Source organism: Mandrillus leucophaeus, unplaced genomic scaffold (assembly GCF_000951045.1).
Source record: "Mandrillus leucophaeus isolate KB7577 unplaced genomic scaffold, Mleu.le_1.0 Scaffold233, whole genome shotgun sequence".
NCBI classification, from domain to species: Eukaryota; Metazoa; Chordata; class Mammalia; order Primates; family Cercopithecidae; genus Mandrillus; species Mandrillus leucophaeus.
The window spans coordinates 3,859,656-3,887,521 of NW_012102399.1; the positions used below are offsets into that span (position 1 = coordinate 3,859,656).

General features: G+C 42.7%; 1 protein-coding gene across 2 annotated transcripts in view; it reads right to left on the bottom strand.

The window, feature by feature from the left end:
• LY96 (lymphocyte antigen 96) overlaps window positions 1-26,017 on the bottom strand; it is a 39,784-nt gene extending 13,767 nt beyond the window's left edge. Inside the window, exons 1-3 of one of the 2 annotated variants that reach the window (XM_011981984.1) lie at window positions 25,792-26,017; window positions 12,388-12,477; window positions 7,137-7,265 (exon numbers count right to left, since the gene is read on the bottom strand). In XM_011981984.1, the coding sequence (XP_011837374.1) occupies window positions 7,137-7,265; window positions 12,388-12,477; window positions 25,792-25,903 (331 nt within the window). In that variant the 5' untranslated portion in view covers window positions 25,904-26,017. The remainder of the gene's footprint in view (window positions 1-7,136; window positions 7,266-12,387; window positions 12,478-25,791) is intronic. The other variant, XM_011981985.1, reaches the window with a different exon arrangement.
• Window positions 26,018-27,866: the final 1,849 nt, after the last annotated feature.

Here is a 27,866-nt window from a genome sequence, read left to right on the forward strand (position 1 = left end):
AGTTCTCATGCCATGGTTTTCAGCTCCATCAGGTCATTTAAGGTCTTCTCTACACTGTTTATTCTAGTTAGCCATTCATCTAATCTTTTTTCAAGGGTTTTAGCTTCCTTGCGATGGTTTCGAACATCCTTCTTTAGCTCGGAGAAGTTTGTTATTACTGACCTTCTGAAGCCTACTTCTATCAACTTGTCAAAGTCATTCTCCATCCAGCTTTGTTCCGTTGTTCGCGAGGAGCTGTGATCCTTTGGAGGAGAAGAGGCGCTCTGGTTTTTAGAATTTTCAGCTTTTCTGCTCCGGTTTCTCCCCATCTTCATGGTTTTATCTACCTTTGGTCTTTGATGATGGTGACGTACAGGTGGAGTTTTGGTGTGGATGTCCCTTTCGTTGATGTTGATGCTATTCCTTTCTGTTTGTTAGTTTTCCTTCTAACAGAACACTCAGCTGCAGGTCTGTTAGAGTTTGCTGGAGGTCCACTCCAGACCTCTTTGCCTGGGTATCACCAGCAGAGGCTGCAGAACAGCAAATATTGATCCTGATCCTTCCTCTGGAAGCTTTGTCTCAGAGGGGCACCCAGCTGTCTGAGGTGTCAGTCAGCCCCTACTGGGAGGTGTCTCCCAGTTAGGCTACATAGGAGTCAGGGACCCACTTGAGGAGACAGTCTGTCCGTTCTCAGAGCTCAAACACCGTGCTGGGAGAACCACTGCTCTCTTCAGAGATGTCAGAGAGGGACATTTAAGTGTGCAGAAGTTTCTGCTGCCTTTTGTTCAACTATTCTCTGCCCCCAAAGGTGGAGTCTAGAGACACAGGCAGGCCTCGTTGAGCTGCGGTGGGCTCCACCCAGTTCGAGCTACCCACCACTTTGTTTACCTTCTCAAGCCTCAGCAATAGTGGACGCCCCTCCCCAAGCCAGGCTGCTGCCTTGCAGTTCGATTTTGGACTACTGTGCTAGCAGTGAGCAAGGCTCACTGCTGAGCCAGGTGCGGGATACAATCTTCTGGTGTGCTGTTTGCTAAGACCACTGGAAAAGTGTAGTATTAAGGCAGGAGTGTTCCAATTTTCCAGGTACAGTCTGTCACAGCTTTCCTTGGCTAGGAAAGGGAAATCCCCTGACCCCTTGCACTTCCCGGGTGAGGCGATGCCCTGTGCTGCTTCGGCTCACCCTCCATGGGCTGCACCCACTGTCCAACCAGTCCCAATGAGATGAACCAGGTACCTCAGTTGGAAATGCAGAAATCACCCATCTTCTGTGTCAATCACTCTGGGAGCTCCAGACCAGAGCTGTTCCTATTTGGCCATCTTGGAATGGACCCTTCCATTCTTTTCTTAGGAAGTTAGCTTGAAGCTTTGCCCACAATGAAGAAGGCAAGAGGGAACTTAGGAAGGGCGAGGGAGAACAGAACCCCTTCTTAGGCTCTCCTCTCCTCTTCCCAAAAGGTGTCCATGCAGCTCACTCATGGTCCAGTCTAGTTTTCCCGGCAACTATGCAGGCAGCGGGATCCGAGCCTCAGATGGTATTGTACATTGAATTGTGTCCCCCAAAAAGATATGTTGAAGGCCTAACTTCCAGTGCCTGTGAACATGACCTTATTTGGAAACAGGATCTTTGCAGACAGTCAAGTTAAAATGAGGTCATTAGGGTGGGCCCTAGTCCAATATCCGTTATTAAGAAGGGGAAATTTGGACACTGAGATAGGCACACATAGGAAGGAAGACCACAGTGAAGGGCCCCAGGAAAAAGATGGCCATCTACAAGGCAAGACATGCCATAGGCCACCAGAAGCTAGCAGAGAGGCCTGGAACAGATCCATGCCTAGCTCCTGCAGAGGAAGCATGGCCTCGTTACCTTGGTTTCAGACTTCTGAACTCCAGAGCTGTTAGATGATAAATTTCTGTTTTTCTAAGATATTCAGTTTATGGTACTTAGTAACAGCAGCCCCAGCAAAATCCCGGTAACAGAACTTATAGGCTTATGAAATTTTTTTTAAACAAGATCTTGCTCTGTTGCCCAGGCTGGAGTGCAGTGGTGCAATCACAGCTCACTGCAGCCTCCACTGCCCAAGCTCCAGTGATCCTCCCGCCTCAGCCTCTCAAGTATCTGAGACCACAGGCATGAGCCACCAGGCCCAGCTAATTTTTGTATTTTTGGTAGAGACGGCATTTCACCATGTTGTCCAGGCTGTTCTCAAACTCTTGATGTCAAGCAACCCACCTGCCTTGGCCTCACAAAGTGCTGGGATTGCAGGCATGAACTACCATGCCCAGCTCAGGCTTATTAAATTTAAGATGCTTTGAAATATCCATCTATTGATTCATAAATGTGTTTTTGAAAGAAACAGATATGTGTGTGTGTGTGTGTGTGTGTGTGTGTAAAAACTGGTGAGATTATGGGTAACTTTTACTTTATAATTGCTTGTCCATATTTTCTAAATATCATATCATAAAGATGTATAACTTTTATAACAACCAAAAGGAAAATTATTTTAAACATAGATATGTATGGTACTTGCAAATTTGACTCTCAAATTTCAAGGGACTCTTGCTACGTCAATGCTTCTTAAATCAGAAAGTCCTAAGTTCTGGGCCCACATACTCAGCTGCCAGATGGCCATGTTTATTTGAATGTTCCAAAATTACCTTGAGCTTAACATGCCCAAGCCAGAACTCATTATGTTTCCCTAAAAAAAAAAAAAAAAAAAAAAAAAAAAAAAAAGAAAAAAAAAAAAAAAACCTGCCTGTTCTTTTGTACACATCATCTCAGATAATAGCACTTCCATACATCCAGTCACTGGCCCTCAAGTGTGGTGCTTTTTTTTCTTTATCTTTTTTTTTTTTCTTTTTTTTTGAGTCAGGAGTACAATGGTGGATCACAGCTAGCCAAGACCTCCTGGGTGCAAGTGATCCTCCCACCTCAGCCTCCCAAGTAGCTGGACTAAAGGCTGGTACCACCACACCCAGCTAATTTTTTTTTTTTTTTTTTTTGAGAGATGGGGTTTCACCTCCTTGCCCAGTCTGGCCTCAGACTCTTAGCCTCGGCCTCCCAAAGTGCTGGTATTACAGGTAACCAGCCCAAGAGGTTCTTGATCTTACCTAATCCTTGCCTGCCACATTAAATCAGTGTATCCTGCCTATTCTGTCTCCCAAAACGCTCTCTTTCATCTCCTGCCTGCTACTCCCTGGTTGCCATCACGTTCACCCTTCATGGTCTCTCACAGAGCCTCCTGGATGCTCTTCCTTCCACCCAAGTTTCCTGCCTCAGCCTACCCCCACCTCCTGCCATATGGATGCTAGTTATCTGCAAAAATGGAAATCTCAGTGGGTCATCCCTGCCCACTGACTATAGGATACAGGCCAATATTTTGCGCATGACTTATATGCTCACACTGCCCCCTTTTCTAGGCTCATCTCCAGCAATTCCCCACAAGCACATTCTGCTCCAACTACAAAAAAACTACTCTCCAAATAAACCATACTCTTTCATGACTAGATGTGTTTGCATATGCTGTTTCCTCTCCAGGGAATGTTTTTCCCCATCACTCTCTGATGCTTTCAGATTCAAGACTCTAATAAAATACTCTATTGAAGGCTTGTCTGACCAGCCTGGACAATATAGTGAGACCCTGTCTCTACAAAAAATTTAAAAATGCCCAGGAGCAATGGCTCACACCTGTAATCCCAGCACTCTGGGAGGCTGAGGCAGGAGGATCACTTGAGCCCAGGAGTTCAAGACCAGCCTGGGCTCAAGATAAAGTGAGACCTTATCTCTATTTTTTAATTAAAATAAAATTAAATTTAAAATTAGGGCCGGGTGCAGTGGCTCACACCTGTAATTCCAGCACTTTGGGAGGCCGAGGCGGTCGGATGGCCTGAGGTCAGGAGTTTGAGACCAGCCTGGCTAACATGATGAAAACCTGTCTCTACCAAAACTACAAAAATTAGCTGGGCATGGTGGCATACACCTTTAGTCCCAGCTACTCGGGAGGCTGAGGCAGAATCACTTGAACCCGGGAGGTGCAGGTTGCAGTGAGCTGAGATTGCGCCATTACACTCCAGCCTGGGAGACAGAGCGAGACTCCGTCTCAAAAAAAAAAAAAAAAAAAAAAATAGCTGGGCATAGTGACCTGTGCCTGTAGTCCTTGCTACTCAGGAGGCTGTGACTAGACGATGACTTGAGCTGAGGAGTTTGAGGCTGCAGTGAGCTATGATTGCACTACTGCACTCCAATCTGGGTGACAGAGCAAGATCTTTTCTCAAAAAAAAAAAAAACACCTTATCCCAGTTTTTCTGCCACAGTTATTTAGTAACTATATAGTTAAAACTAATAACCTATAATTCTATTGCTAATAGAACTATATGTTATTTACATATACTTTTTTACAATTAATTTACAATAAAATTATTTTTAGTATAATTATATGTACATATAATTTTATTGTATGGCAATGGCTCACACCTGTAATGAATTTACAATAAAATTCATTACAGGTAATTACATATAATTTTATTGTAAATTTTGTTTTTGTGACAGTATTTCCCAGAATGGAGTGACTTTTTTTTTTTTAAATACTGATTTACCAGGTACATGTGCAATCTCATTACCTGCATAGGTCGTGTAGTGGTCAAGTCAGGGCTTTTAGGGTTCCCATCACCCAAGTAACATATACCCATTAACTAATTTTGCACCATCCACCCCTCACCCTTCCAACTCTTCACTATCATTCCACTCTCTAGTACATGTGTACACATTTTTAGCACCCACTTATGGGTGGGAACATGCAATATTTGACTTTCTGTGCCTGGTTTGTTTCACTTAAGATAATGGCCTCCAGTTCCATCCATGTTGCTGAAAAATACATGATTTCATTTTTGTAATGGCTTAATAATATTCCTTTGTGTAAATATACCACATTTTATTTACCCATTCGTCTGTTGATGAACACTTAGGTGAACTCCATACCTTTGCTATTGTGACTAGTGCAATAAACATATGAGTGCAGGTATCTTTTTGATGTATTGATTTCTTTTCCTTTGAGTAGATACCTAGTAGTGAAATTGCTAGATGGAATGGTGGTTCTATTTTTAGTTCTTTGATAAATCCCCATACTGCTTTCCATAGAGGCTGTACTAATTTACATTCCCACCAAAAGTGGATGAGTTCTCTTTTCTCCATATTCTTGCTAACATCTGTTACTTTTCATCTTTTTAAGAATAGCCATTCTGACTGGGGTAAGATGATATCTCATTGCAATTTTAATTTGCAATTCTCTGACGATTAGTGATGCTGAGCATGTTTTAATATATGTGTTGGCCATTTCTATCTCTTCTTTTGAAAAGTATCTATAAGTATCCACTCATGTCCTTTTCCCACTTTTTTTTTTCTTTTTTTTTTTTGAGACTGAGTCTCACTCTGTCACCTGGACTGGAGTGCAATGGCATCGTCTCACCTCACTGCAACCTCCACCTCCCGGGTTCAAGGGATTTTCCTGCCTCAGCCTCTCAAGTAGCTGGGACTACAGGCGCATGCCACCACACCTGGCTAATTTTTGTATTTTTGGCAGAGACAAGGTTTCCCTACGTTGGCCAGGCTGGTCTAGAACTCCTGACATCGTGATCCACCTGTCTCAGTCTCCCAAAGTGCTGGGATTACAGGCATGAGCCACTGTGCCCGGCCACTTTTCCCACTTCTTAATGCGGTTGTTTTTGTTGTTGTTGTTGAGTTGTTTGAGTTCCTTGTACATTCTGAATGTTAGTACCCTGTTGGATGAATAGTTTGTGAATTTTTTCTCATATACTACAGATTGTCTGTTCACTCCATTATTTCTTTTGCTATGCAGAAGCTTTTTGATGTAATTAAATCCTTTTTGTCTACTTTTGTCTTTATTGCCTGTGCTTTTGAGATCTTTGTCATAAATTCTTTGTCTAGACCAATGTCCAGAAGAATCTTCCCTAGGTTTCTTCTAGTATATTTATAATTGCAGATCTTATGCTTAAGTTGTTCATCCATCTTGAGTTGATTTTTGAATGTGGTGAGAGATAGGGGTCCAGGTTCATTCTTCTGCATATGGCAATCCAGTTTTCCCCAGAGTGACTTTCTGAGCAAGGAGATCCTACCATTCAACTTCAGATAACCAGAACCTAAATCATGATTTGCCCAAATTAGGTTCAATAGATGTTTATGGAAGAAAGTGGGAGGAGGGAGAGAAGAAGTAGACAAGCTGACTTGAGTCTGACACCTCTGAGGTCTCAAGAAAGAGAAACTTTGAAGATTCAAGTAAAATATCAGTGTAATCCCACAGAGATTGTGTAAAATAATTGTAAAACAGTTGCGCAAAAGAAATGCACAATTTAAAAAAAACAGTAATCTGCTAAGGGAATTTTTTTTTTCAAAGAGAAAGCATGACACAGTAGAAGATTCATATCTTAGAGTTAGGAGGCTACTCTGTTACTAGTTCTCCAAATGACCATGGACACCTTACTGAGCCACTGCAAACATCAGTTCCCTCATTATAAAGATGACAGGACTGGAAAATCGGTAACAAAAGAAGGATTCTTATTCTGAACACTGTACTAGGCTTTTTTTTTTCTTTTACACACATTCTCTAATTTAATTCTTAAAACTATTTATGATGTGTTTTACTTCCCCATTTTATAGCTGAGGAAAATGAGGCCAAGAAGAGTTAAATATTAATAACATGCTGAAAGTCACATTGCTGGTAAACGGAAAAGCTGGAATATAGTTTTAAAGTGGTAATTCCTTTTTTTAAATTCATTTTTTATTTTTATTTTTTATCTCTTGGTGTAAGATCTCTGTAAGGGTCCTAATTTCTGGATGTTATGATTCTGTAAATAATTCCAAGGAGGAACATAAAGGCAGAAGTCACTGAAGAAACCAATGACTGTATAGAAAATCGGGTGGGTTACTATGAAAAATATTAACAATACAAATCATATTAGTGTCATCTTAACAATTCAAGTACATAATTATAAAATGCTATTTAAGCTGCTAAAAGTAAAAACTTTGGATAGAAAAAGAATTATTACCAGAAAAGGAAGTTTTCATTTTCAATGTATTTAATTTTCACAACATTTTCATAAGGAATTATTTCCTATTCTAAAAGTAATATGAACTGAACACTTACCTCCCTTCAGAGCTCTGCAAAAAGAATAATCATCATCAGATCCTCGGCAAATAACTTCTTTGCGCTTTGGAAGAGTCATGGAGTTGACAGTTATAGAGAGATTGAAATATAATTGCTTTACATCTCTCCCTTTAAAAGAAAAAATCCCATTAGGTCCTCAAATAGTAGATTCTTTTATACATAATGATTAACATTTATTGTATAGTTAAAAGGGGCCCTGTGCTTTTCTTACATTATTTCATTTAATCATCACAACTATCTAAAAGGTGGGTATTATTACTCTTCTTCTGCAGATGAGAAAACTGAAGTTCTGAGAGGGCAACTAGTAAATCATAATCAAATACAGTGTTCCACGGTAAAACTATGCATGCTCTGCCTAAAAACAGAAGAGCCTTCATAACTTCATAGAGAAAACTATGAAATAAAGACATAAAATGTCTAGTTCTAATCATGGTTCTGCTAGAAAATTCAAAAGAAAAGAAAGAGAAAGGAAAGACAGTGAGACAGTCAACTTTCTAGGAGTTCTGATGAAAGAGTTCTTGAGAATAAAATAGAATCTTTTGATGAAAAATAAATATATGGCTATTTTTTAATTTCCTTGTGATCTCCCTATTTCCAACTACCATGAAAAATTCCAGTAATCAATGCATTTTTCTCAACTCTTCCAACTTATTCAGTTGGCCCAAATGAAAAAGATGCACAATCCTTTTCTTTCTTTTTCTTTTTCTTTTTCTTTCTTTTTTTTTTTTTTTTTTTTTTGAGACAGACTGGAGTGCAGTGGCATAATCTTGGCTCACTGCAACCTTCGCTGCCCAGGTTCAAGCGATTCTCCTGCCTCAGCCTCCTGAGTAGCTGGGATGACAGGCGCCTGCCACCACGTCCAGCTAATTTTTTTTGTTTTTAGTAGAGATGGGGTTTCACCATCTTGGCCAGGCTGGTCTTGAAGTCCTGACTTTGTGATCCACCCGCCTCAGCCTCCCAAAGTGCTGGGATTACAGGCATGAGCCACTGTGCCCAGGCAAAAAAGACGCACAATCCTTTTCATAATGAAAACAATTTTGCAACCACTACCTCACTGAAAATATTTTCCAAGTAAGATCACCATGACTCATTATAACCATAATCAAAAGACAACTTTTCTAACTTTAATTTGAACTTGGCTATGCTTAATAGAACTGCCTGCTTCTTTCCCTAAACCTTCTTTGGTGTTGGTGCAACCACTCTCTTCCAGGTGTCCTCCAATCTCTCTGACTTCTCCTCCTCAGTCTATTTCATTGACTCCTAGATTTCTCCAGGTTCTAGCCTCAGTTCTCCTCAATTTTCACTCTGCACACTCTCTCAGACCAAATACCACATAAGGTGACAATTTTCAAATCAACTTTACTCTCAACCTTTCTCCTGAGCATTGATCCCATGTATTTATTCAATATCTCTACTCAAATGTTGCCCGGTTACCTTACCCAACAGATCTAAAAGTGATTTCCTCCTCTTCATCACCAAACTGGCACTAGAATTCCCAGTCCTAGTAAATCTTTCTAACCTCCTTTTCATACCCATTACCGTGCTGCCTTCATGCAGGCCCTCATTGCTCTGAACCTGAAGCACCACCAAACTTCCTAATTTGTCTTCACTTCTCAACTTTCAGGGTAGGGTGTGGAGAAGACTATCATGGGGTCTGTTTCAAACAGTGATTCCATGGCCTACTCCATGGACTTTGGCTTGAACTTCTCCAAAAGCAGGGCTGTGTGTAGAAGTTGAAAGACCGTTTTCACAAGGAATTCCTGGAGACACAGAAGCACAAGACAGTGCCACCGTGGTGTCCAGTGACAATGCAGGACAAAGGACCTTCTTCCATTTCTTCGTGAAACACAGCATGATTCCAGTCTTCAATAACTCCAGGAAAGGAAGTCCTGCTTTAACAACTCAATAGTTTACGTTGTGAGAAACTCCTTGGCCTTGGACACCCCTGTGGTCATGTTAAGAACATGAACAATGGCAACAATGAGACATCACTTTTGTGGCTCAGCAGGCTAGGGATGTCAATGTGGGTGTTGGAGTGAGGGACAAGAAACATGGGCTGGGCACGGTGGCTCACGCCTGTAATCCTAGCAATTTGAGAGGCAGATCACCTGAGGTCAGGAGTTCGAGACCATCCTGGCCAACATGGCAAAACCCCATCTCTGCTAAAAATACAAAAATCAGCTGGGCGCGGTGGCAGGCTCCTGTAATCCCAGCTACCAGAGGTACTGAGGCAGGAGAATTGTTGGAACCTAAGAGGCGAAGGCTGCAGTGAGCCGAGATCACGCCACTGCACTCCAACCTGGGTGACAGAGTGAGACTCCGTCTCAAAAAAAGAAAATAAACATGGTGGCTGTCATGTGGTATATAAGAGGACTGTTTTTTAGCTTACCAAAGACAATTCCAGGAACTTCCAGAAATAACCTTAAAGGAAGCTTATGCTCCAGTTCTATTTGTCAATCAGTTAATAATATACAAATAATTTACTAGCAAGGCTATGACGTCTCAAAAGATATCATTTCCATTCTCAACCTATTTTTGGTTCAAGTTTGTACTTGTATCTCCTTCCGAATTCAAGTAGAAATAAGGCCATAAAAATAAGGTCGATTTCCATGAATGTGGCCTCACACTTTATACCAACATTATAGTATATTCTATGGAAACTCAGGTCATAATTGCACTATAAAAATGTGACTGAATAATTATTGTGTTGATAAATTAATATAATTTGTTATATAAATGTCATATTTAGTGAGAAATTATAAAACATTTGTGATGGCCATCGAGATATATTCCTCAAATTTCCCTTCAAAAGCAGCTGCTGTGAGGAGAGTAGCTGGCAGACAGTCTGCAGCTGCCGCACCTTCACATCTATCTCAGCACTCAGCCAGAGGCCACCCTCTCATAGGCTGCTCCTATAATGATCCAGCACTGCAAGGACCCTAGAGCCAGGCTACTCCCGCCTGTCATGGGACTCTTACGACAGGCATTCTGCTCTGGGGCTCCCTATGTTGCCCAGGCCAAGAGTGTCTCAGGGATGCATTCTGGTCTGAGGGTTATCCTACTTAATTCTCCTTCCTCCCTTCTCTCTTTTCAAAGTTATCAGAGCTGCACCCCAATCTGAATTTTCTCCTAGCCTACTCTGGCTTCCTTTACTGTTCACAGGTGTTTCCTCCAAGAAATCTCTAGCCTAATTCCTTCTTAATGTCTGCTTTTCAGAGAACTCTAAATGATTTCGTACTGTCTTATTATCTTGGCCTGGAAAGATACAACCTGTTTCCTGTGTGTAAGGGGAAGGGATTCAATTGAAAACGAGATTACTCATTATGTAAATCATCCTTTATGGCAAATGTGTAGGGGTAAAACTTGCCAACAGACCAGAAAACAGAACCTAGGAAAAAGGAAGAAACTGTAGAGCCTTAGCCAAGCAAAACTTTAGATTATTTATTTTTTCCTTGGCCAGGAAATTGGAGGAAATAGAGTTAATCATCCTTTGCTCTGTGCTGTCACTAAGCTCTATTCCTATCACTTCACTTTTACCATACTATCTGCAGATTTGTCTCTCCTATTGCACTGATGGATTCCTGAATTTCAAGAGAATGTCTTATTGGGTGGGCACGGTGGCTCACGCCTGTAATCCCAACACTTTGGGAGGCCTAGGCGGGTGGATCACTTGAGGTCAGGAGTTCAAGACCAGCCTGGCCAACATGGTGAAACCCCATCTCTACTAAAAATACAAAAATTAGCTGGATGTGGTAGTGGGCGCCTGTAATCCCAGCTACACAGGAGGCTGAGGCAGGAGAATGGATTGAACCCAGCAGGCAGAGACTGCAGTGAGCCAAGATCATGCCACTGTACTCCAGCCGGGGCAACAGACAGAGACTCCATTTCAAAAAAGAAAAAAAAGAAAAAAAGAGAGAGAGAGAGAATATCTTATCAATGAATTCACAGTGCCTAGCACGATACTTATAATTTACTAAGCATTTTTTAGTGAATAAATGAATGCAGATACGGAGTGTCAAAAAAACAGGTTGAACAACTAGAATCATGAAAATTAAAACACAAGTTTATTGTCTATCATTCCTGGGTTCTCAGTTTCGGGGATTTTGTTGTTGTTGTTGTTTTTCATTTTTCTGGTAAGCCAGATAACTAATATCGGGGGAAAATGTTTAAGCTTATTTATGTAAAACTACTCTGTAAAGCATTAATAGAAAACAAGCTCCAAATCTAAACTAGGATGTGAATTATGGTGATGATGATGATGATAAAGATTAAAACTAAAGTTTTCTGGGATTCCAGAGCTTACAGGCAATAAGCAATGTTGGGTAACTGGTAGGAGAAGAAAAAGTTTTGTGTGTGCACAGAGACTGAGATACAGCCCCATGCTATCACCCCACCTGTGTTAGCTTTTTCTAAGCTGATAACAAGCAGAGTCAGAGAGAGGAAAACCAAGACACAACGCAAAGCAAAACAAAACACATTGCCTTCTGTCATCACATTATTACTGTATTTTTCTCTAGAAAGACCATCTTTAAAAAATTTTAAAGTCCTGGCTTGCTCACACACAGATCTTCCACTAATGGAAACCCAATATTACTTATAGCTAATGATTGACAAAGGATATACCTGTAAAATTGTTGGACATCTGAAGTTATTTCCATGTCTACCCACATGTTCTTGTGTAATCCTCTCCCAATAGTATGGACTGGCCTAGTGATTTGCTTCTAACCAATAGAACACAGCAAAGGTGATGGAGTGTTACTTCCATGATTATGCTACATAAGATTGTGAATTTTGCCTAGTTAGCTGACTGTCCCCCTTGCTGGCTTTGAAAAAGCAAGCAGCCATATTGAAAATGTCCATGTGGTAAGGAACTGATGGTGGCCAACAGCCAGCAAGGGACTGAATACTAACAACTGAATACTGACAACAGCTACGTGAGCTTAGAAGTATATATTTCCTAGTTGAGCCTCAGAAGGGACTCCAGCCTGGCAAGCACCTTGATTGTAGCCGTATGGTAGACCTGGAAGCAGACACAGGTAAGCCATGCCCAGAATACTGATAAACAAAGATGATGAGATAATAAATGTGTGCTGTGTTAAGCCACAAAGATCATGGTAATTTGTTATATAGCAATAGATAACGAACACAAGTATATTTGAAACACAATCATTTATGACTGATATTTCTTAACTCCTTTGATTGGTCTATAAAAGCAAAAATTTGGACTTACTTGGAATGTAGAAAATGTGCAACAATCCTCTGGATCCCTTCAATTGTATGCAGGGATTAACATTAATTGAAATTGGGTATTGCATTTTATCTAAAAGCAATAAAGATAATGTCAATAAATTACTACAAATCATCGCCAATAAGTTTAGTATTCTGGATATCAGCCTTTTAAGATGAATTTTGCATTAAAATCATAAAATAAGAAAAATTGATGACAGTTGAAAATGTCTCCCCAGAGAAATGACATCAGCAGCATGGCGGAATCAGAAGCCCTGAACTCTTCTTGCCTCCACTAGCACAACAATTTACAGAAAAATTCCCTTTGTGAGAAATCAAACTAATTGAAAGACTCCTGCACCCAAGGAGAACTCAAAACCAGATTCAACAAAGCCAGTAGGGAGACTTGGGACATTCTTTAACCAGAGATTATTACCCTGGTGTGGTGTTATACAATCAGGAAGAGACCCCCCCACCCCAAGCTCCTAGCTCCACCCATAGGAGGAAAGAAGTTGTTTCACATGTCCAGAACCCCAACTTTTTCACGAGGGCTCCCCAGAGGACTGGCTTCTGTCTTGCCAGTCTTGGAGTTCTGATGAGTCTGGCACAGTCTACCACCCAGGGGAGAATAAAGGCAGTGTCTTGGGCAGATAGGCATCATTGATCCTCCCCTCTGCTCAGCACAGACTGAGCAGATGAAAAATCTTAGTTCTCAGCTTTCTCCTGGGGAGGGAGAGTTAATCCATGCATCCAGCACCCCAACTTCTCTGGGGATCCCCAAAACACTTACATCTTTCTCATCAGTCCTAGAACTCTGACGGGTCTGGCATAGTCTAGCTGCCTGGCAGGGGAATGGAGACAACAGCTTGGGCTGGTAGATGCCACAGTTCCCTCCACCACCCCATCTCTGGCTCAGCACGGAATAGGTGGACAAAAAAACACAGCTGCCTGCATCTCCCTGAAGTGAGAAAGAGGTGGTAGAGGACCCCAGAATCTCCAACCAGGCTACTAGTGAAGTGGGAAATTAAAGAAAGAAAGAAAAAGAAAAAGAAAATTAAAAAGAGAAAGAAATAAGCTTTCCTGTATTAGGTCAACTCATCTCAAAGGTGGTAGCAGGCAAGGCCCAGCCCCAGGAAAAGTCTTGATAAACACTATCTGAGAAGCTAGGACACAAAGGAATGTGCTCAGCACTCCCTCAACATAGGGAGAGGAAAAACAAATTTTCCTTTCTTTTATGGTATGAGTTTATAGATTCTTGCTCTCTGTAACTAGTAACTTCAAGTATTCTGTTTTATTTAAGAAGTACAGTAAAGGTCATGAGAAGCCTGAGCAGGCCTGAACTATAGCCATCTGGGCACCATGGTGAAGATTATGAGATAAACCACTGCAAGGCTCTTTTGAGCAAAACCTAGATAACAGACATCTGGGTTGCATAGTAATGGTCATGTGTAATCCTGAGTTATAAACCTATCGCAATTTGATTAATTGTTCTGCCTCTATATCCTTGCTTTCATGCCACTGTAAGCCTGCTTCAAGCTAGCCTACCACCTTTTAGAAGTGTGTATAAAAGTCAAGTGCTGTCTTTGTTCTGGGCCCAGTTTTTAGATGTTAAGTCTGCTGGGTCTGAGTGCATTCAATAAAGATCCTCCTGCTTTACCCTGAGGTCTCTTTCATCCTCCTGATTCCCACAACAATAGGTGTGGGTTATGTTCCTGTGTGAGGCCAATTTGTGAAGACTGAAAGAGATGTCTGCTTTGTAATGTGCAGATGCCAAACAGAGAAACAAGTAAAACGAAAGATCAGGCAAAGATGTTTCAAACAAAGGAGCAAGACACATCTTCCTCACTTATGCTAAGGAAATGAAGTTATATGATTTACCTGACAGACAATTTGAAATACCTCTTATAAAGATGCTCACTGAGGTCAAGAGAACAATACATGAATGCAGTGGGAACTTCAATAAGAAGAAAGAAAACATTTTAAAAGACCACACAGAAATCATGGAGCTGAAGGCTGGGCATGGTGGCTCATGCCTGTAATCCCAGCACTCTGGGAGGCCAAGGCGGGTGGATCACCTGAGGTCAGGAGTTCTAGACCAGCCTGGCCAACATGGCGAAACCCCATCTCTATGAAAAAAAATACAAAAATTAGCTGGGCGTGGTGGCATGTGTCTGTAATCCTAGCTATTTGGGAGGCTGAGGCTGGAGAATCACTTGAACCCAGGAGGTGGAGGTTGCAGTGAGCCAAGATTGCACCACTGCACTCCAGCCTAGATGACAGAACAAGATGCTGTCTCAAAAAAAAAAAAAAAGAAAGAAAGAAAAAGAAATCATGGAGCTGAGGAACACAATAACTGAACTAAAAAAGTTCACTAGAGGGGTTCAGCAGCAGACTAGACCAAGTAGATGAAAGGATCAGTGAACTCAGAGACAGATCACTGCAAAAGGATTCAATCAGAGGAGCAAAAGGAAAAAATAATTTAAAAGAGTGAAGAAAACTTAAGGTAATGGTGAGATACTACCAACCAGAACCATATATGCATTATGAGAGTTCCAGAAGTGGAAGAAAAAAGAACAGACTACAGAAAGTTTATTCAAAGAAATAATGGCTATAATCCCAGCCACTCGGGAGGCTGAGGCACAAGAATCACTTGAGCCCAGGAGGCAGAGCTTGCAGTGAGCCGAGATCATGCCACTGTACTCCAGACTGGATGAAAGAGCAAGACTCTGTCTCAAAAAAGAAAGAAAGAAAGAAGGAAGGAAGGAAGGAAGGAAGGAAGGAAGGAAGGAAGGAAGGAAGGATTGAAAACTTCCCAAATCTAGGGAAGAAAATGGAAATAATGGAAATACAAATCCAAGAAGCCCAATGAAATAGTTTTGTTTGTTGGTTTGTTTTTAAATACGGGGGTCTGCTCTGTCACCCAAGCTGGAGTGCAGTGATGTAATCATAGCTCATTGCAGCTTCTAACTCCCGGGCTCAAGTGATCCTCTTACCAATAGCTGAGACTACAGGTGCATACCACCACACTCAGCTAAGTTTTTTATTTTTATTTTTACTTATTTTTATTTTTTTTTATTTTTATTTTTTGTAGAGATGAGGTCTCACTATGTTGCCCAGGCTGGTCTTGAACTCCTGGACTCAAGTGATCTTCCTGCCTCAGCATCCCAAAGTGCTGGAATTACAGGCATAAGTCACCACATGTGGTCTGTTTTTTGTGTGGTTTGGTTTGTTTTTAATTAAAAAAAAAATTGTAGAGGCCAAGTGTGCTGGCTCATGCCTGTAATCCCAGCACTTTGGGAGGCCAAGGCAGATGGATGGTTTGAGGTCAGGAGTTCAAGACCAGCCTGGCCCACATAGCAACACTCCATCTCTGCAAAAAATACAAAAATTATCTAGGCATGTCAGCACAGCATGTGCCTGTCATCCCAGCTATTCGGGAGGCTGAGGCACAAGAATCACTTGAATCCAGGAGGTGGAGGTTGCAGTGAGCTAAAATCACACCTCTGCACTCCAGCCTGTATGACAAAGCAAGACTGTCTCTAAAAAAAAAAAAAAAAAAAAAAAAAAAATTGTAGAGATGGAGTCTTCCTTTGTTGACCAGGCTGGTCTCCAACTCCTAAAGTGTAGAGTTGTTTGTGTGATTCAATTTAAGTTGTCATTAGCTTAAAACAGACTGTCAAAACTATAAGGTGTTGCTATGTTTGGAATGCATTCCCTGAAGTTCATGCATTGGAAATTTAATCCCCAGTGCAAGAGTGTTGAGGGGTGGAACCTCCAAGAGATATCAGTTCATGAGGGCTCTGCCCTTATGAATGAATTAATGCTGTTGTTGCGGGAGTGGATTAGTTATTGTGGGTATGAATTCCTGATAAAAGGATGAGTACAGCCTCCTTCCCCACCCCTCACACGTGCTCTTTTGGCCTTCTGCCCTTCTGCCATGGGATGATGCAGCAAGAAAACCCTTGCTAGATGTTGCTCAATGTTGGATTTCTCAACAACCAGAACCATGAGCCAAATAAATTTCTGTTTATTATAAATTATCCAGTCTTATGTATTCTGTTATAGCAGCAAAAAACAAATGAAGATAGAAAATTGGTGCCAGAGAAGTGAGGTGTTGCTATAACAGGTACCTAAAAATATGGAAGCAGCTTTGAAAATGGATAATAGGCAGAGGTTGGAAGAGTTTGGAGGAATAGGCTAGAAAAAATTCCATATTGCCATGAACAGAGCATTAAGGGCAATTCTGATGCAGGCTCAGAAGAAGGGAAGAAATGTAGGGAAAGTCTGGAAATTCTTAGGGATTACTTAAGTGGTCATAATCAGAATGTTGGTAGAAATGTGGAAGGTAAAGGCAATTCTGATGAGGCCTCAGACACAAATGAAAAACAAGGTATTGGAAACTGCAGTAAAGGCCATCCTTGCTACACAGTTGCAAAGAACTTGATGGACTTTTGTCTGTTCCCTAAAACTGTGTGAAAAGTAGAACTTAGGATCAAGGATCTATACTGTCTGGTAGAAGAAATAGATAAGCAGGAAAGTGCTCAAGGTGCTGCATGGCTTCTTTTGGCCACTTACAGTAAAATTCGATAACGAAATTAGTATGGATAGAAGGGAGCCAAGTGTTCTTCTACATCAAGACAATGGGAGAATGACCTGAAAGGCATTTCAAAGATCATTAAGATAGGCTAGGACTTTGAGGGCAAGGTCATATATAAAAAGCCCACAGTCAACATCATACTCAATGGTGAAAAACTGAAAGCTTTTCCTCTAAGATCAGGAACAAGGCAATGATGTCCATTCTCACCACCCTTGGTCAACATAGTACTAGAAGTCCTAGCCAAAGCAATTAGTTAAGAAAAAACAAAAAAGGCATCCAAATTGGAAGGGAAGAAGTAAAATTTTCTTTTTGCAGATGACATGGTCTTATATATAGAAATCCCTAAAGACTTCATTAAAAATTGTTACAGCTGGCTGGACATGGTAGCTCGTGCCTGTAATCTCAGCACCTTGGGAGGCAGAGGTGGAAGGATCACATAAGGCCAGGAGTTCAAGACTAGCCTGGGCAACATAGCAAGACCCTGTCTCTATTACAAACTTTAAAAAATTTTAAAGAAAATAAAAATGTAAAAAATTGTTAGAACTAATAAATGAATTCTGCAAAATCGCAGGATATAAAATGAACCTACAAAAATCAGTAATGTTACTATATACTATCAACAAGCTATTAGGCCTGGTGCAGTGGCTCATACCTGTAACCCCATCACTTTGGGAGGCTGAAACAGGAGAATCACTTGAGTCCAGGAAATCAAGACCAGCTTGGACAACATGGCAAAACCCCGTCTGTACAAAAAATACAAAAATTAGCCAGATGTGATGGTGCATGCCTGTAGCTACTCAGGAGGCTGAGGTGGGGGGATACTTGGGCCCAGAGAGTCAAGACAGCAGTGAGCCAAGATTTTGCCACTGCTCTCCAGCCTGGGCAACAGATTGAGACCCTGTTTCAAAAAAATTAAAATTGCCAGGTGTGGTGGCTCACGCCTGTAATCCCAGCACTTTGGGAGGTCGAGGAGGGTGGATCACCTGAGGTCAGGAGTTTGAGACCAGCCTGGCCAACATGGTGAAACCCCATCTCTACTAAAAATACAAAAATTAGCCAGGCGTGGTGGCAGGTGCCTGTTGTCCCAGCTACTCAGGAGGCTGAGGCATGAGAATTGCTTGAGCCCAGGAAGTGGAGGCTACAGTCAGCTGAGATCACGCCACTGCATTCCAGCCTGGGCAACAGAGCAACACTCTGCCTCAGAAAAAAAAAAAAAAAAAAAAAAATTATAACAAGCTATCTGGAAAAGAAATTAGAAAAACAATCCAATTTACAATAGTACCAAGAGGAATACAATAAACTTCACTAAGGAAGTTAAAGACTTGTATAGTAAAAGCAACAAAATAAATTGATCAAAGAAATTAACAGGACAAAAACAACCAGAAAGATATCCCTTGCTCATAGATTGGAAGACAATGTTGCTAAAATGTTCATACCATCCAAAGTGTTCTACAGATCCAGATTTGAAGCAATCTCTGTCAAAATCCTAATGGTGTTGTTGTGGTTGTTGTTGTTGTTGTTGAGAGACAGAGAGAGACAGGATTTTACTCTGTCACCCAGGATAAAGTGTAGTGGCACAATCATAGCTCACGGCAACCTCAAACTCCTGGGCTCAACTGATTCTCCCACCTCAGTCTCCTGAATAGGCAGTACTACAGGTGCATGCCACCATACCCAGTGAATTTTTTTTTTCATTTTTTTGTAGAGATGGGGCCTTACTACGTTGCTCAGGCTGGTCTTGAACTCCTGGCTTCAAGTGATCCTCTCACTTCGGCCTCTCAAAGCACTAGGATTATAGGCATGAGACACCACGCCTGGCACCAATGACATTTTTTTACAGAACTAGAAAAAAATAACTATAAAATGTATACAGAATTTGTGATATTGTAAAATAATAAGAAATACATATTTTGTCTTTGCCCCAGTTTCTGGCACAGAGATCCTAAAATCCTTGTAGTTTACAGAACAATGGGAGTGGTAAGAGAATTTTTTTGTCCTAACATTTGGTTTTTGATGCCAATTTCTTGCCCAGAGCTTCTAGTTCCTTGGACTGTCCTGGGCAATAGCAGCATCTTTTTTCTAATGGTGACTCTTGGTGGGTTCATGGATAAGGGCCAGTTACCAGAAAGACCAAGCCATGATGAGAAGCTTGGAACTTTTAGCCCCACCTCCCATCCTGCGGGAAGGAGAGAGGGGCTACAGACAGAGTTAACATTCGATTATGCCTACATCATGAACCCCCCCATAAAAATTTCTGAGCGACAGGGTTAGGAGAACTTCTGGGTTGATGAACACGTGGAGATGCTAGGAGGATGGTGCGCCCAGAGAGGACATGGACGCTCTGGTTCCCTTATCCTGCACCTTACCTTATGTATCTCTTTTATCTGGCTATTTGTCTGTATCCTTTGTATTAATATCCTTTATAATAAACCAGTAAACATAAATGAGTGTTTCCTTGTGTTCTGAGAGCTAGTCTAATGAATGCTCAAACCCAAGAAAGGGGAACCTCCAATTTATAGCCAGTGAGAACCACAGGTGTCAACCTAGGGCTTGCACATGGCATCTGAGCTGGGAGGCAAACTTGTGGGAAGGACCCCCTAATGGGTGGGATCTGACTGTAACTCTAGGTAGTGTTAGTATTGCTTCAAGATCCTGAGGAGTCTTGGAGGTCTTGGTATAAACCTGAGATTTCACTCTAATTGTAGTGAAAAGCTACTGGAGGATTTTCAGCAGGAGAAGTCACATTATCTGACTTATTTTCATTTTGCAAAGATCTCTCTGGCCTCTGTGCCAAGAATAGATTGTATGGTGGCAAGAACTGAAGCAGAGGGAGGGCAATTTAAGAGGTTTTTGTAGAGGCCAAGGAGAGACAAATGTGGCATGAGTGTTAGAGAGCAGTGAGAAGCACTTGGATATAGAATAGAATCTGAAGATCATGAAAACAGGAATGACTAACACAATAATGTTAGGTGAGGGAAAGAGATACTTAAGGATACTTCTGGTTTGGGACTTAAGGAATTAGGTGGATGATGAGATGGAGAAGACTTAGACAGAAACAGGTTTAAGGCCAGACACGGTGGCTCATGCCTGTAATCCCAACACATTGGGAGGCCAAAGCAGGCTGAACCCCTAAAATCAGGAGGTCAAGGTTAGCCTGGTGTCTATTTAAAAAATACAGGTCGGGCGTCGTGGCTCACGCCTGCAATCCCAGCACTTTGGGAGGCCCAGGTGGGCAGATCACCTGAGGTCAGAAGTTTGAGACCAGCCTGACCAACACGGTGAAACCCCATCTCTACTAAAAATAGAAAAATTAGCTGGGCGTGGTGGCGCACTCCTGTAATCCCTGCTACTCAGAAAGGGAGGCAGAGACTGCTGTGGGCCAAGATCGCGCCACTGCACTCCAGCCTGGGCGACAGAGAAAGACTCCATCTCAAAAAAGTAAATCCCATCCCAAAAAATACAGAAATTAGCTAGGACCAGGCGTAGTGGCTCACGCCTGTAATCCCAGAACTTTAGGATGCCAAGGTGGGTGGATCATTTGAGGTCAGGAGTTCAAGACCAGCCTGGCCAACATGGTGAAATCTCATCTCTACTAAAAACACAAAACAATAGCCAGGCATGGTGATGCACGCCTGTAGCCCCAGCTACTTGTGTGGCTGAGGCACGAAAATCACTTGAACCTGGAAGGTGGAGGTTGCAATGAGCCGAGATTGCACCACTGCACTCCAGCCTGGGTGACAGATCAAGACTCTGTCTCAAAAAAAAAAAAAAGAAAAGAAAAGAAAGAAAGAAAGAAAAGAAACAGGTTTTAGGCCTAGCATAGTGGCTTATGCGTGTAATTTCAGCACTTTGGAAGGCCGAGGCAGGAGAATTGCTTGAGCCCAGAGGTTGGGACTGACCTGGGCAGCACAGCAAGACCCTGTCTCTACAAAAAATTTAAAAATTAGTGAGGTTCGATCTTGCTCTGTTGCCCAGACTGGAGTGCAGGGGAACAAACATGGCTCACTGCAGCCTTGACCTCCTGGGCTCAAGCCATCCTCCTGCCTCAGCCTCCTGAGCAGCTGGGCTATACTACAGGTGAGTGCCATCACATCTGGCTGGCCATCCTGATTTAAAATGCAGCCCCCCAGCTTCTCCACCTTTGCATCTTTGCACCCTCTACCCCGCACCCCCCAGCCTTATTTTTCTTTCACAGCAATTACCACCATCTGACATGCTGAATATTTTACTGAATCCATAAGGGCAGGGACTTTTGTCTTTGTTGTTAATTCAATTATCTCCTCAGTTCCTAGAGTAGGTGCATGCTAAATGCTTAGAGAATATTGGTTTCATTAAATAATCTATTAATTCCTTGGATTTTCTAACCATCTGTAGCAAAAAAAAAGATTAGAACTGAGATCAATGACTCGGGATTATAGGAGAGCTGTGCCTAAGGACCTGGAAACCAACCCACACACCCACATTTTTTGCCTTTCCCAAAATTGGGAGAATAAATCAGCCAATTTTTGTCATTTCTGTATATTATGGACTGACAGAAATGTGTCCTCATTCCCCCATCCCCATTCACATGGTGAGGCTCCAGTCCCTCCGAATGTGACTGCATTTGGAGACAGTGCCTTTAAAGAGGTAATTAAGTTAAAATGAGGCTGTTAGGATGGGCCCTAATCCAATCTTGTTGGTGTCCTTACAAGAAGAGGAAATTTGGACACACAAAGAGACACCAGGGATGTGCACACACAGAGGAAAGGCCGTGTGAGGACACACTGAGAAAGCAGCCAGCTGCGAGTGTCTTAGTCCACTTTGTGCTGCTATAACAGAATATTGGTGTCTGGGTACTTCATAAAGAACAGAAATTTACCATCCTGGCTAACACAGTGAAACCCCATCTCTACTAAAAATGCAAAAACATTAGCCGGGCGTAGTGGCGGGTGCCTGTAGTCCCAGCTACTCGGGAGACTGAGGCAGGAGAATGGCGTGAACCCAGGAGGTGGAGCTTGCAGTGAACTGAAATCGCGCCACTGCACTCCAGCCTGGGCGACTGAGTGAGACTCCATCTCAAAAAAAAAAAAAAAAAAAGAACAGAAATTTATTTCTCACAGTTCTGGAGGCTGGTAAGTTCCATGTCAAGGTACTGGCATCTGACAAGGGACTTCTTGCTGTCTCATCTGGTGGTGGAGGAGCAAAAGGGCAAGAAGGGGCAAAAGCAAGAGACATACGGGGGCTAAACTTGTCCTTTTATAAGAAACTTACTCCCTCAATAATGACATTAATTTATTCATGAGAGGAAAAGCCTCCATGGCTTAATCACCTCTTAAAGGTCCCACCTCTTAATATCATCACAATGGCAATTAAATTTCAACATGAGTCTGCAAGGGCACAAAATTCAAAACACAGCAGCAAGCCAAGGAGAGAGGTCTCAGGAGAACCCAATTATGCAGATACCTTGATCTGGGACTTCTACCCTCCAGAACTGTGAAAAAATAAATGTTTGTTGTTTAAGCCATCCAGTCTGTGGTATTTTGTTATGGCACCTGAACTAATGAAGACACTGTAGCCCTGAATCAGTGGCTCAGGCCTGTAATCCCAGCACTTTGGGAAGCTGAGGCAGGGAGATTGCTTAAGTCCAGGAGCTCAAAACCAGCATGGACAACATGGCAAAACTCCGTCACTACAAAAAATTTAAAAATTAGCCAGACATGATGGTGCAGGCCTGTCGTCCCAGCTACTTGGGAGGCTGAAGTGGGAAAATCACTTGAGCCTCAGAGTTTGAGGCTGCAGTGAGCCATGATTGTACCATTCCACTCCAGCCTGGGTGACAGAGCAAGACCCTGTGCTTAAAAAACCATACACTTAGATGCCCAGCAGCTTGACCAAATGGAAATCTAGCTCTGCTTTTTCATGGAGATCATCGTCACAGTGAATCAGAGGTTGTTGTCACCAACACCCTCACAATAGTACCTAGAGGAATCACAATAGTACCTAGAGGAATCAGTGCTTCCCACAGATAATGCATTTTTGGCCTGGCGGGATGGATTCTCTCAGGCCGGGAAGGCAGTCATATGGCAGTGGGGACGGCAGCAAGCAGCATCTTGCTGTAGATGTGTATTCCAGTGGCTTGCCCACAGTCCCTTTGTCAGTGGGGCAGCAGGAAAGGACCACAGGATTTCTCAGAGAGAAAGAAGGAAGATCCTCCTTCATAAAGTCAAATCAAATTAGCCGGGCATGGTGATGCACGCCTGTAATCCCAGCTATTTAGGAGGCTGAGGCGCGACCATTGCTTGAACCCAGGAGGCAGAGGTTGCAGTGAGCTGAGATCGTACCACTGCACTCCAGTCTAGACAGAGTGAGACTGTCTCAAAGAAAAAAAAAATTAGAAAGTCAAATAAAAAGATAAACCAATGGTGATGGTTTCACAGCAATGTGCATATACTTAATACAATTGAGCCAAACATTCAAAAGTGATTAAAATGTGAAATTTTAAGCCAGGTGCAGTGGCTCATATCTGTAATCCCAGGACTTTGGGAGGCCAAGGTGGGAGAATCTCTTGAGCCCAGGAGTTCTAGACCAGCCTGGGCAATATAGCAAGACTCCATCTCTACAAAAAAATTAATGATTAGGCCAGCTGTGGTGGCTCACGTCTGTAATCCCAACACTTTGGGAGGCCGAGGTGGGTGGATCACCTGAGGTCAGGAGTTCGAGGCCAGCCTGGTCAACATGGCAAAACCCTGTCTCTACTAAAAATACAAAAATTATAGGTGGTGGGCACCTATAATCCCAGTTACTCAGGAGGCTGATGCAGGAAAATCACTTGAACCCGGGAGGCAGTTGTTGCAGTGAGCCAAGATCACGCCATTGCACTCCAGCCTGGGCAACAAGAGTGAAACTCAAAAGAAATAATAATTAATTAATAATTAGCCAAGTTAATTAATTAACCAAGACACATGGTGGCACATGTCTATAGTCCCAGCTACTAGGAAGGCTGAGCTAGGGGGATGGCCTGAGCCAGGGAGGTGTAGGTTGCAGTTAGTGGAGATCATGCCACTCACTCCAGCCTGCACAACAGAGCAAAACCCTGTCTCAAAAATAAATGATAAAATATTATAAAATGTGAAATGTTTTTAAAAGACAAATTGAGTTATTGTTAAGAAAAGACTAAAAGCTAAATAATAATACAAAATGTTATATCCATAAAGATCATATAAAGAGTGGCATAAGCCAGGTGAGGTGGTTCATGCTTGTAATCCCAGCACTTTGGGAGGCCAGGGGGAGCAGATCACAAGATCAGGAGATTGAGACCATCCTGGTCAACATGGTGAAACCCTGTGTCTACTAAAATACAAAAAACAAAAATTAGCCAGGTGTTGTGGCATGCACCTATAGTCCCAGCTACTCAGGAGGCTGAGGCAGGGGAATGATTTGAACTTGGGAGGCAGAGGTTGCAATGAGCCAAAATCATGCCACCGCACTCCAGTCTGGCAACAGAGCAAAACTCCATGCGTTCGCACACACACACACATGCACACACACACAGAGTGGCATAATTCGCACATGGTACAAAAGGGCCAAAGGAGGAAAGGGAAGTGGGGGCCAAGTAGAGTAGGAGCCTTGCTGGAAGAGCGGAATGCAAAAGGATCTTGCAGCATGGGGAGATTTTAGAGATACGTTGAGAGGGAATTCAGTGCAACCCACCAGGAGAAGAAGGGCCATGGTGTGTGACTGGCCACATTCCTAAGTCTCCTTCTCACATGTGGCAATTATCCCAATTTCCCGAAAGTCACTTTATATTAGCATTTGGCAGAGCATGTTTCTCAAGAGAGTTAACATACACTCCAGACTAAAAACCAAACAAACAACAAATGAAATTGAAAATGTTGTGGTTAAACAGGTGCCTTTACTGCAGAACTTCTCAGAACTCAAAGTACATCTGTAAATCTCTCCCAGATGATTAGGCCATAGATCCTATTTTCCCAAAAGAATCTCAAAGAACTAGTATTTTGGGAAGCACCACTTTAAACCTTCCGGATACTGCCAGTGGGTGGAAAAGGGCAGCCAATCCATGGTGAGCCGCACGGTGGAAAGTACCGAACCAAAACAGCTGTCAGGCCTGACACTGTGCCTTCAGACCCGAGGACGCTTGCTAATAAGCAGCTGGGGCAGCGGACAGTGATACAGCCAGTGAATAGCATTAGGGTATGGCTGACTCCAAAAAAAAAATTAAAGAGTGTTGTCTTTACGTGACCCTGTGCTAAAAAACTTCACCTCACAACACCCTTATCAAGTAGGCTACAAACTTTTACGTTAGTGCTAAAAAGCCTGGAGTACTTTGCTTAAGGTCACACAGCTAGTGACAGAAACAGGCTTACATCCAGTTAGGGAGATGATTCCAAGAGCCCTCAAAAGTCACAGCTTGGAGCAGAAATCAACTACAGGAAGCAGCTGGGATTGCTCTACCATCTCAAGAAGAAGAACTAGTAAGTGTCAAGGCTGAGGCGAAAGCTCAGAAGCAGACGGTTTTACTGAAACTGGGCAGAACCCGAAATTGGGCTCAGGGTAGAGAAAGATGACACAGGGAACAGAAGCACTTGGAGGTCAAGCACAGCACAGTTTAGAGACTCGCGAGCTCTGTGAAGGGTGGAAAAGATTCTCACGGGGTAGCTGCCAGCTATTGCTTTTCCTGCTGGCGGCATCCGCCACAGCAGCTGGAACACACTGACATTTCCTGTGTTCCAGCCACAACAGTGTAAGGTTCTTGTGAAAACTTACCCTCAAAATAGTTGATGCTACAATTATTTGTTTTGCAGTTTTACTTACCACAGTAGGTGTATGAAATACTTGCGTCGGATGAGTTGCAGACCCAGTAGTGCTTCTGAGCTTCAGTAAATATGAAAGAAAATAGGGTGGAAAAAAACAGAAATGGTAACATGATTCAATATCTCCAAAACTTTACAAATGCAAAGAGGATCAATAGCTAATCATCAGACTCTTCCTTTTCAGTAAGCAGGAAAGATTTAACTTAGTCATCGGTCACATGATTTCTGAGTTCCTATCCAACTGTTTCCTCTTTGTGTGTGTGTGTGTGTGCTTAACATTTGAGCACTTCCTGAAAAGGAAGAGAGAAAAATGATTTAGAATGTACTCTTCAAATACTTACTGTAAATGAGAGTGATCAAAGCCTTAAAAATAAAACAAGACACTTTGGCCAGGTGTGGTGGCTCACGCCTGTAATCCCAGCATTTTGGGAGGCCGAAGCAGGTGGATCACTTGAGGTCAGGAGTTCAAGACCAGCCTGGCTGACGTGGTGAAACCCATCTCTACTAAAAATACAAAAATTAGCCAGGTGTGGTTGGCGCATGCCTGTAATCCCAGCTATTCAGAAGGCTAAGGAAGGAGAGTCACTCGAACCTGGGAGGCAGAGGTGCAGTGAGCCGAGATGGCACCACTGCACTCCAGCCTGGGCAACAAAACTCCATTTCAAAAAAATATTTTAAATGAAAATTAAAATAAAATAAACAAGACACTTCCCAGTCAACTGTAACAAAACCAGTCCCTAGGTCCCCCTGAAAGTCTCAACAGACAGGAACTCCTTTTCCCTCTGCATTGCTCTTCTCTCCCACAGCTCTGTATACCAGCAGTTCCCAACATTTTTGGCCTCAGGGACCAGTTTCTTGGAAGACAATTTTTCCACGGACTGAGGGGATTGGGAGGGATGGTTTCGGGGTGAAACTGTTCCACCCCAGATCATCAGGCATTAGATTATCATAAGGAGCATGCAACCTAGATCCCTTGCATGTATACTTCATAACAAGGTTCCTGCTCCCCCCTGGGAATGTAATGCTGCTGCTGGTCTGACAGAAGCTGGAGCTCAGGTGGTAATGCTCGCTCACCTGCTGCTCACCTCCAGCTGTGCAGCCCAGTTCCTAACAAGCCACAGCCAGATTCCTAACAGGCCATGGACTGGTACTGGTCCACGGCCCCCAGCGGATGGGGACTCCTACTTTATAAAACAAATTCTCAGCCAGGCATGGTGGCTCATGCCTGTCATCCCAGCATTTTGGGATACTAAGGCGGGTGGATCACTTGAGGTCAGGAGTTCAAGACCAGCCTGGCTAACATGGTTAAATTCTGTCTCTACTAAAAATACAAAAATTAGGGAGGCATGGTGGTGCACACCTGTAGTCCCAGCTACTCGGGAGGCTGAGGCAGGAGAATCGCTTGAACCCAGGAGGAAGAGGTTGCAGTGAGCCAAGATCGGGCCACTGCACTCCAACCTGGGCGACAGAGTGAGACGTGGTCTCAAAAACAAACAAACAGGCCGGGCGCAGTGGCTCACCTCTGTAAATACCAGCACTTTGGGAGGCCAAGGTGGGCAGATCACTTGAGGTCAGGAGTTTGAAACCAGCTTGGCCAACACAGTGAAACCCTGTCTCCACTAAAAATACAAAAATTAGCCAGGTGTGGTGGCAAGTGCCTGTAGTCCCAGTTAATCAGGAGGCTGAGGCAAGAGAATTGCTTGAACCCAGGAAGTGAAGGTTGCAGTGAGCCAAAATCATGTCACTGCACTCCAGCCTGGGTGACAGAGCGAGACTCCATCTCAAAAAACAACAATAACAACAACAAATCAAATTATCATGGCCCAGAGAGCTGCACTTATGGATCTGAAGTGAACAGTCTCATGGGAACTATTTCTTTTCAGCAGCAGGTTTAGTTACAGGACACAACAGGGCCAGATAAGATCCCAAACAGGGGACACTAGCTGTAATTCTGTGCTGTGGGCAGGGACTCCACCAGTCTTAATAATGCATTCACCTACAACAAGCTAGACCTCAAGAGAACATTTTGAGTCCTGATAATGAAATGTCATCATTTTGTTGTGACATGTATTTCAT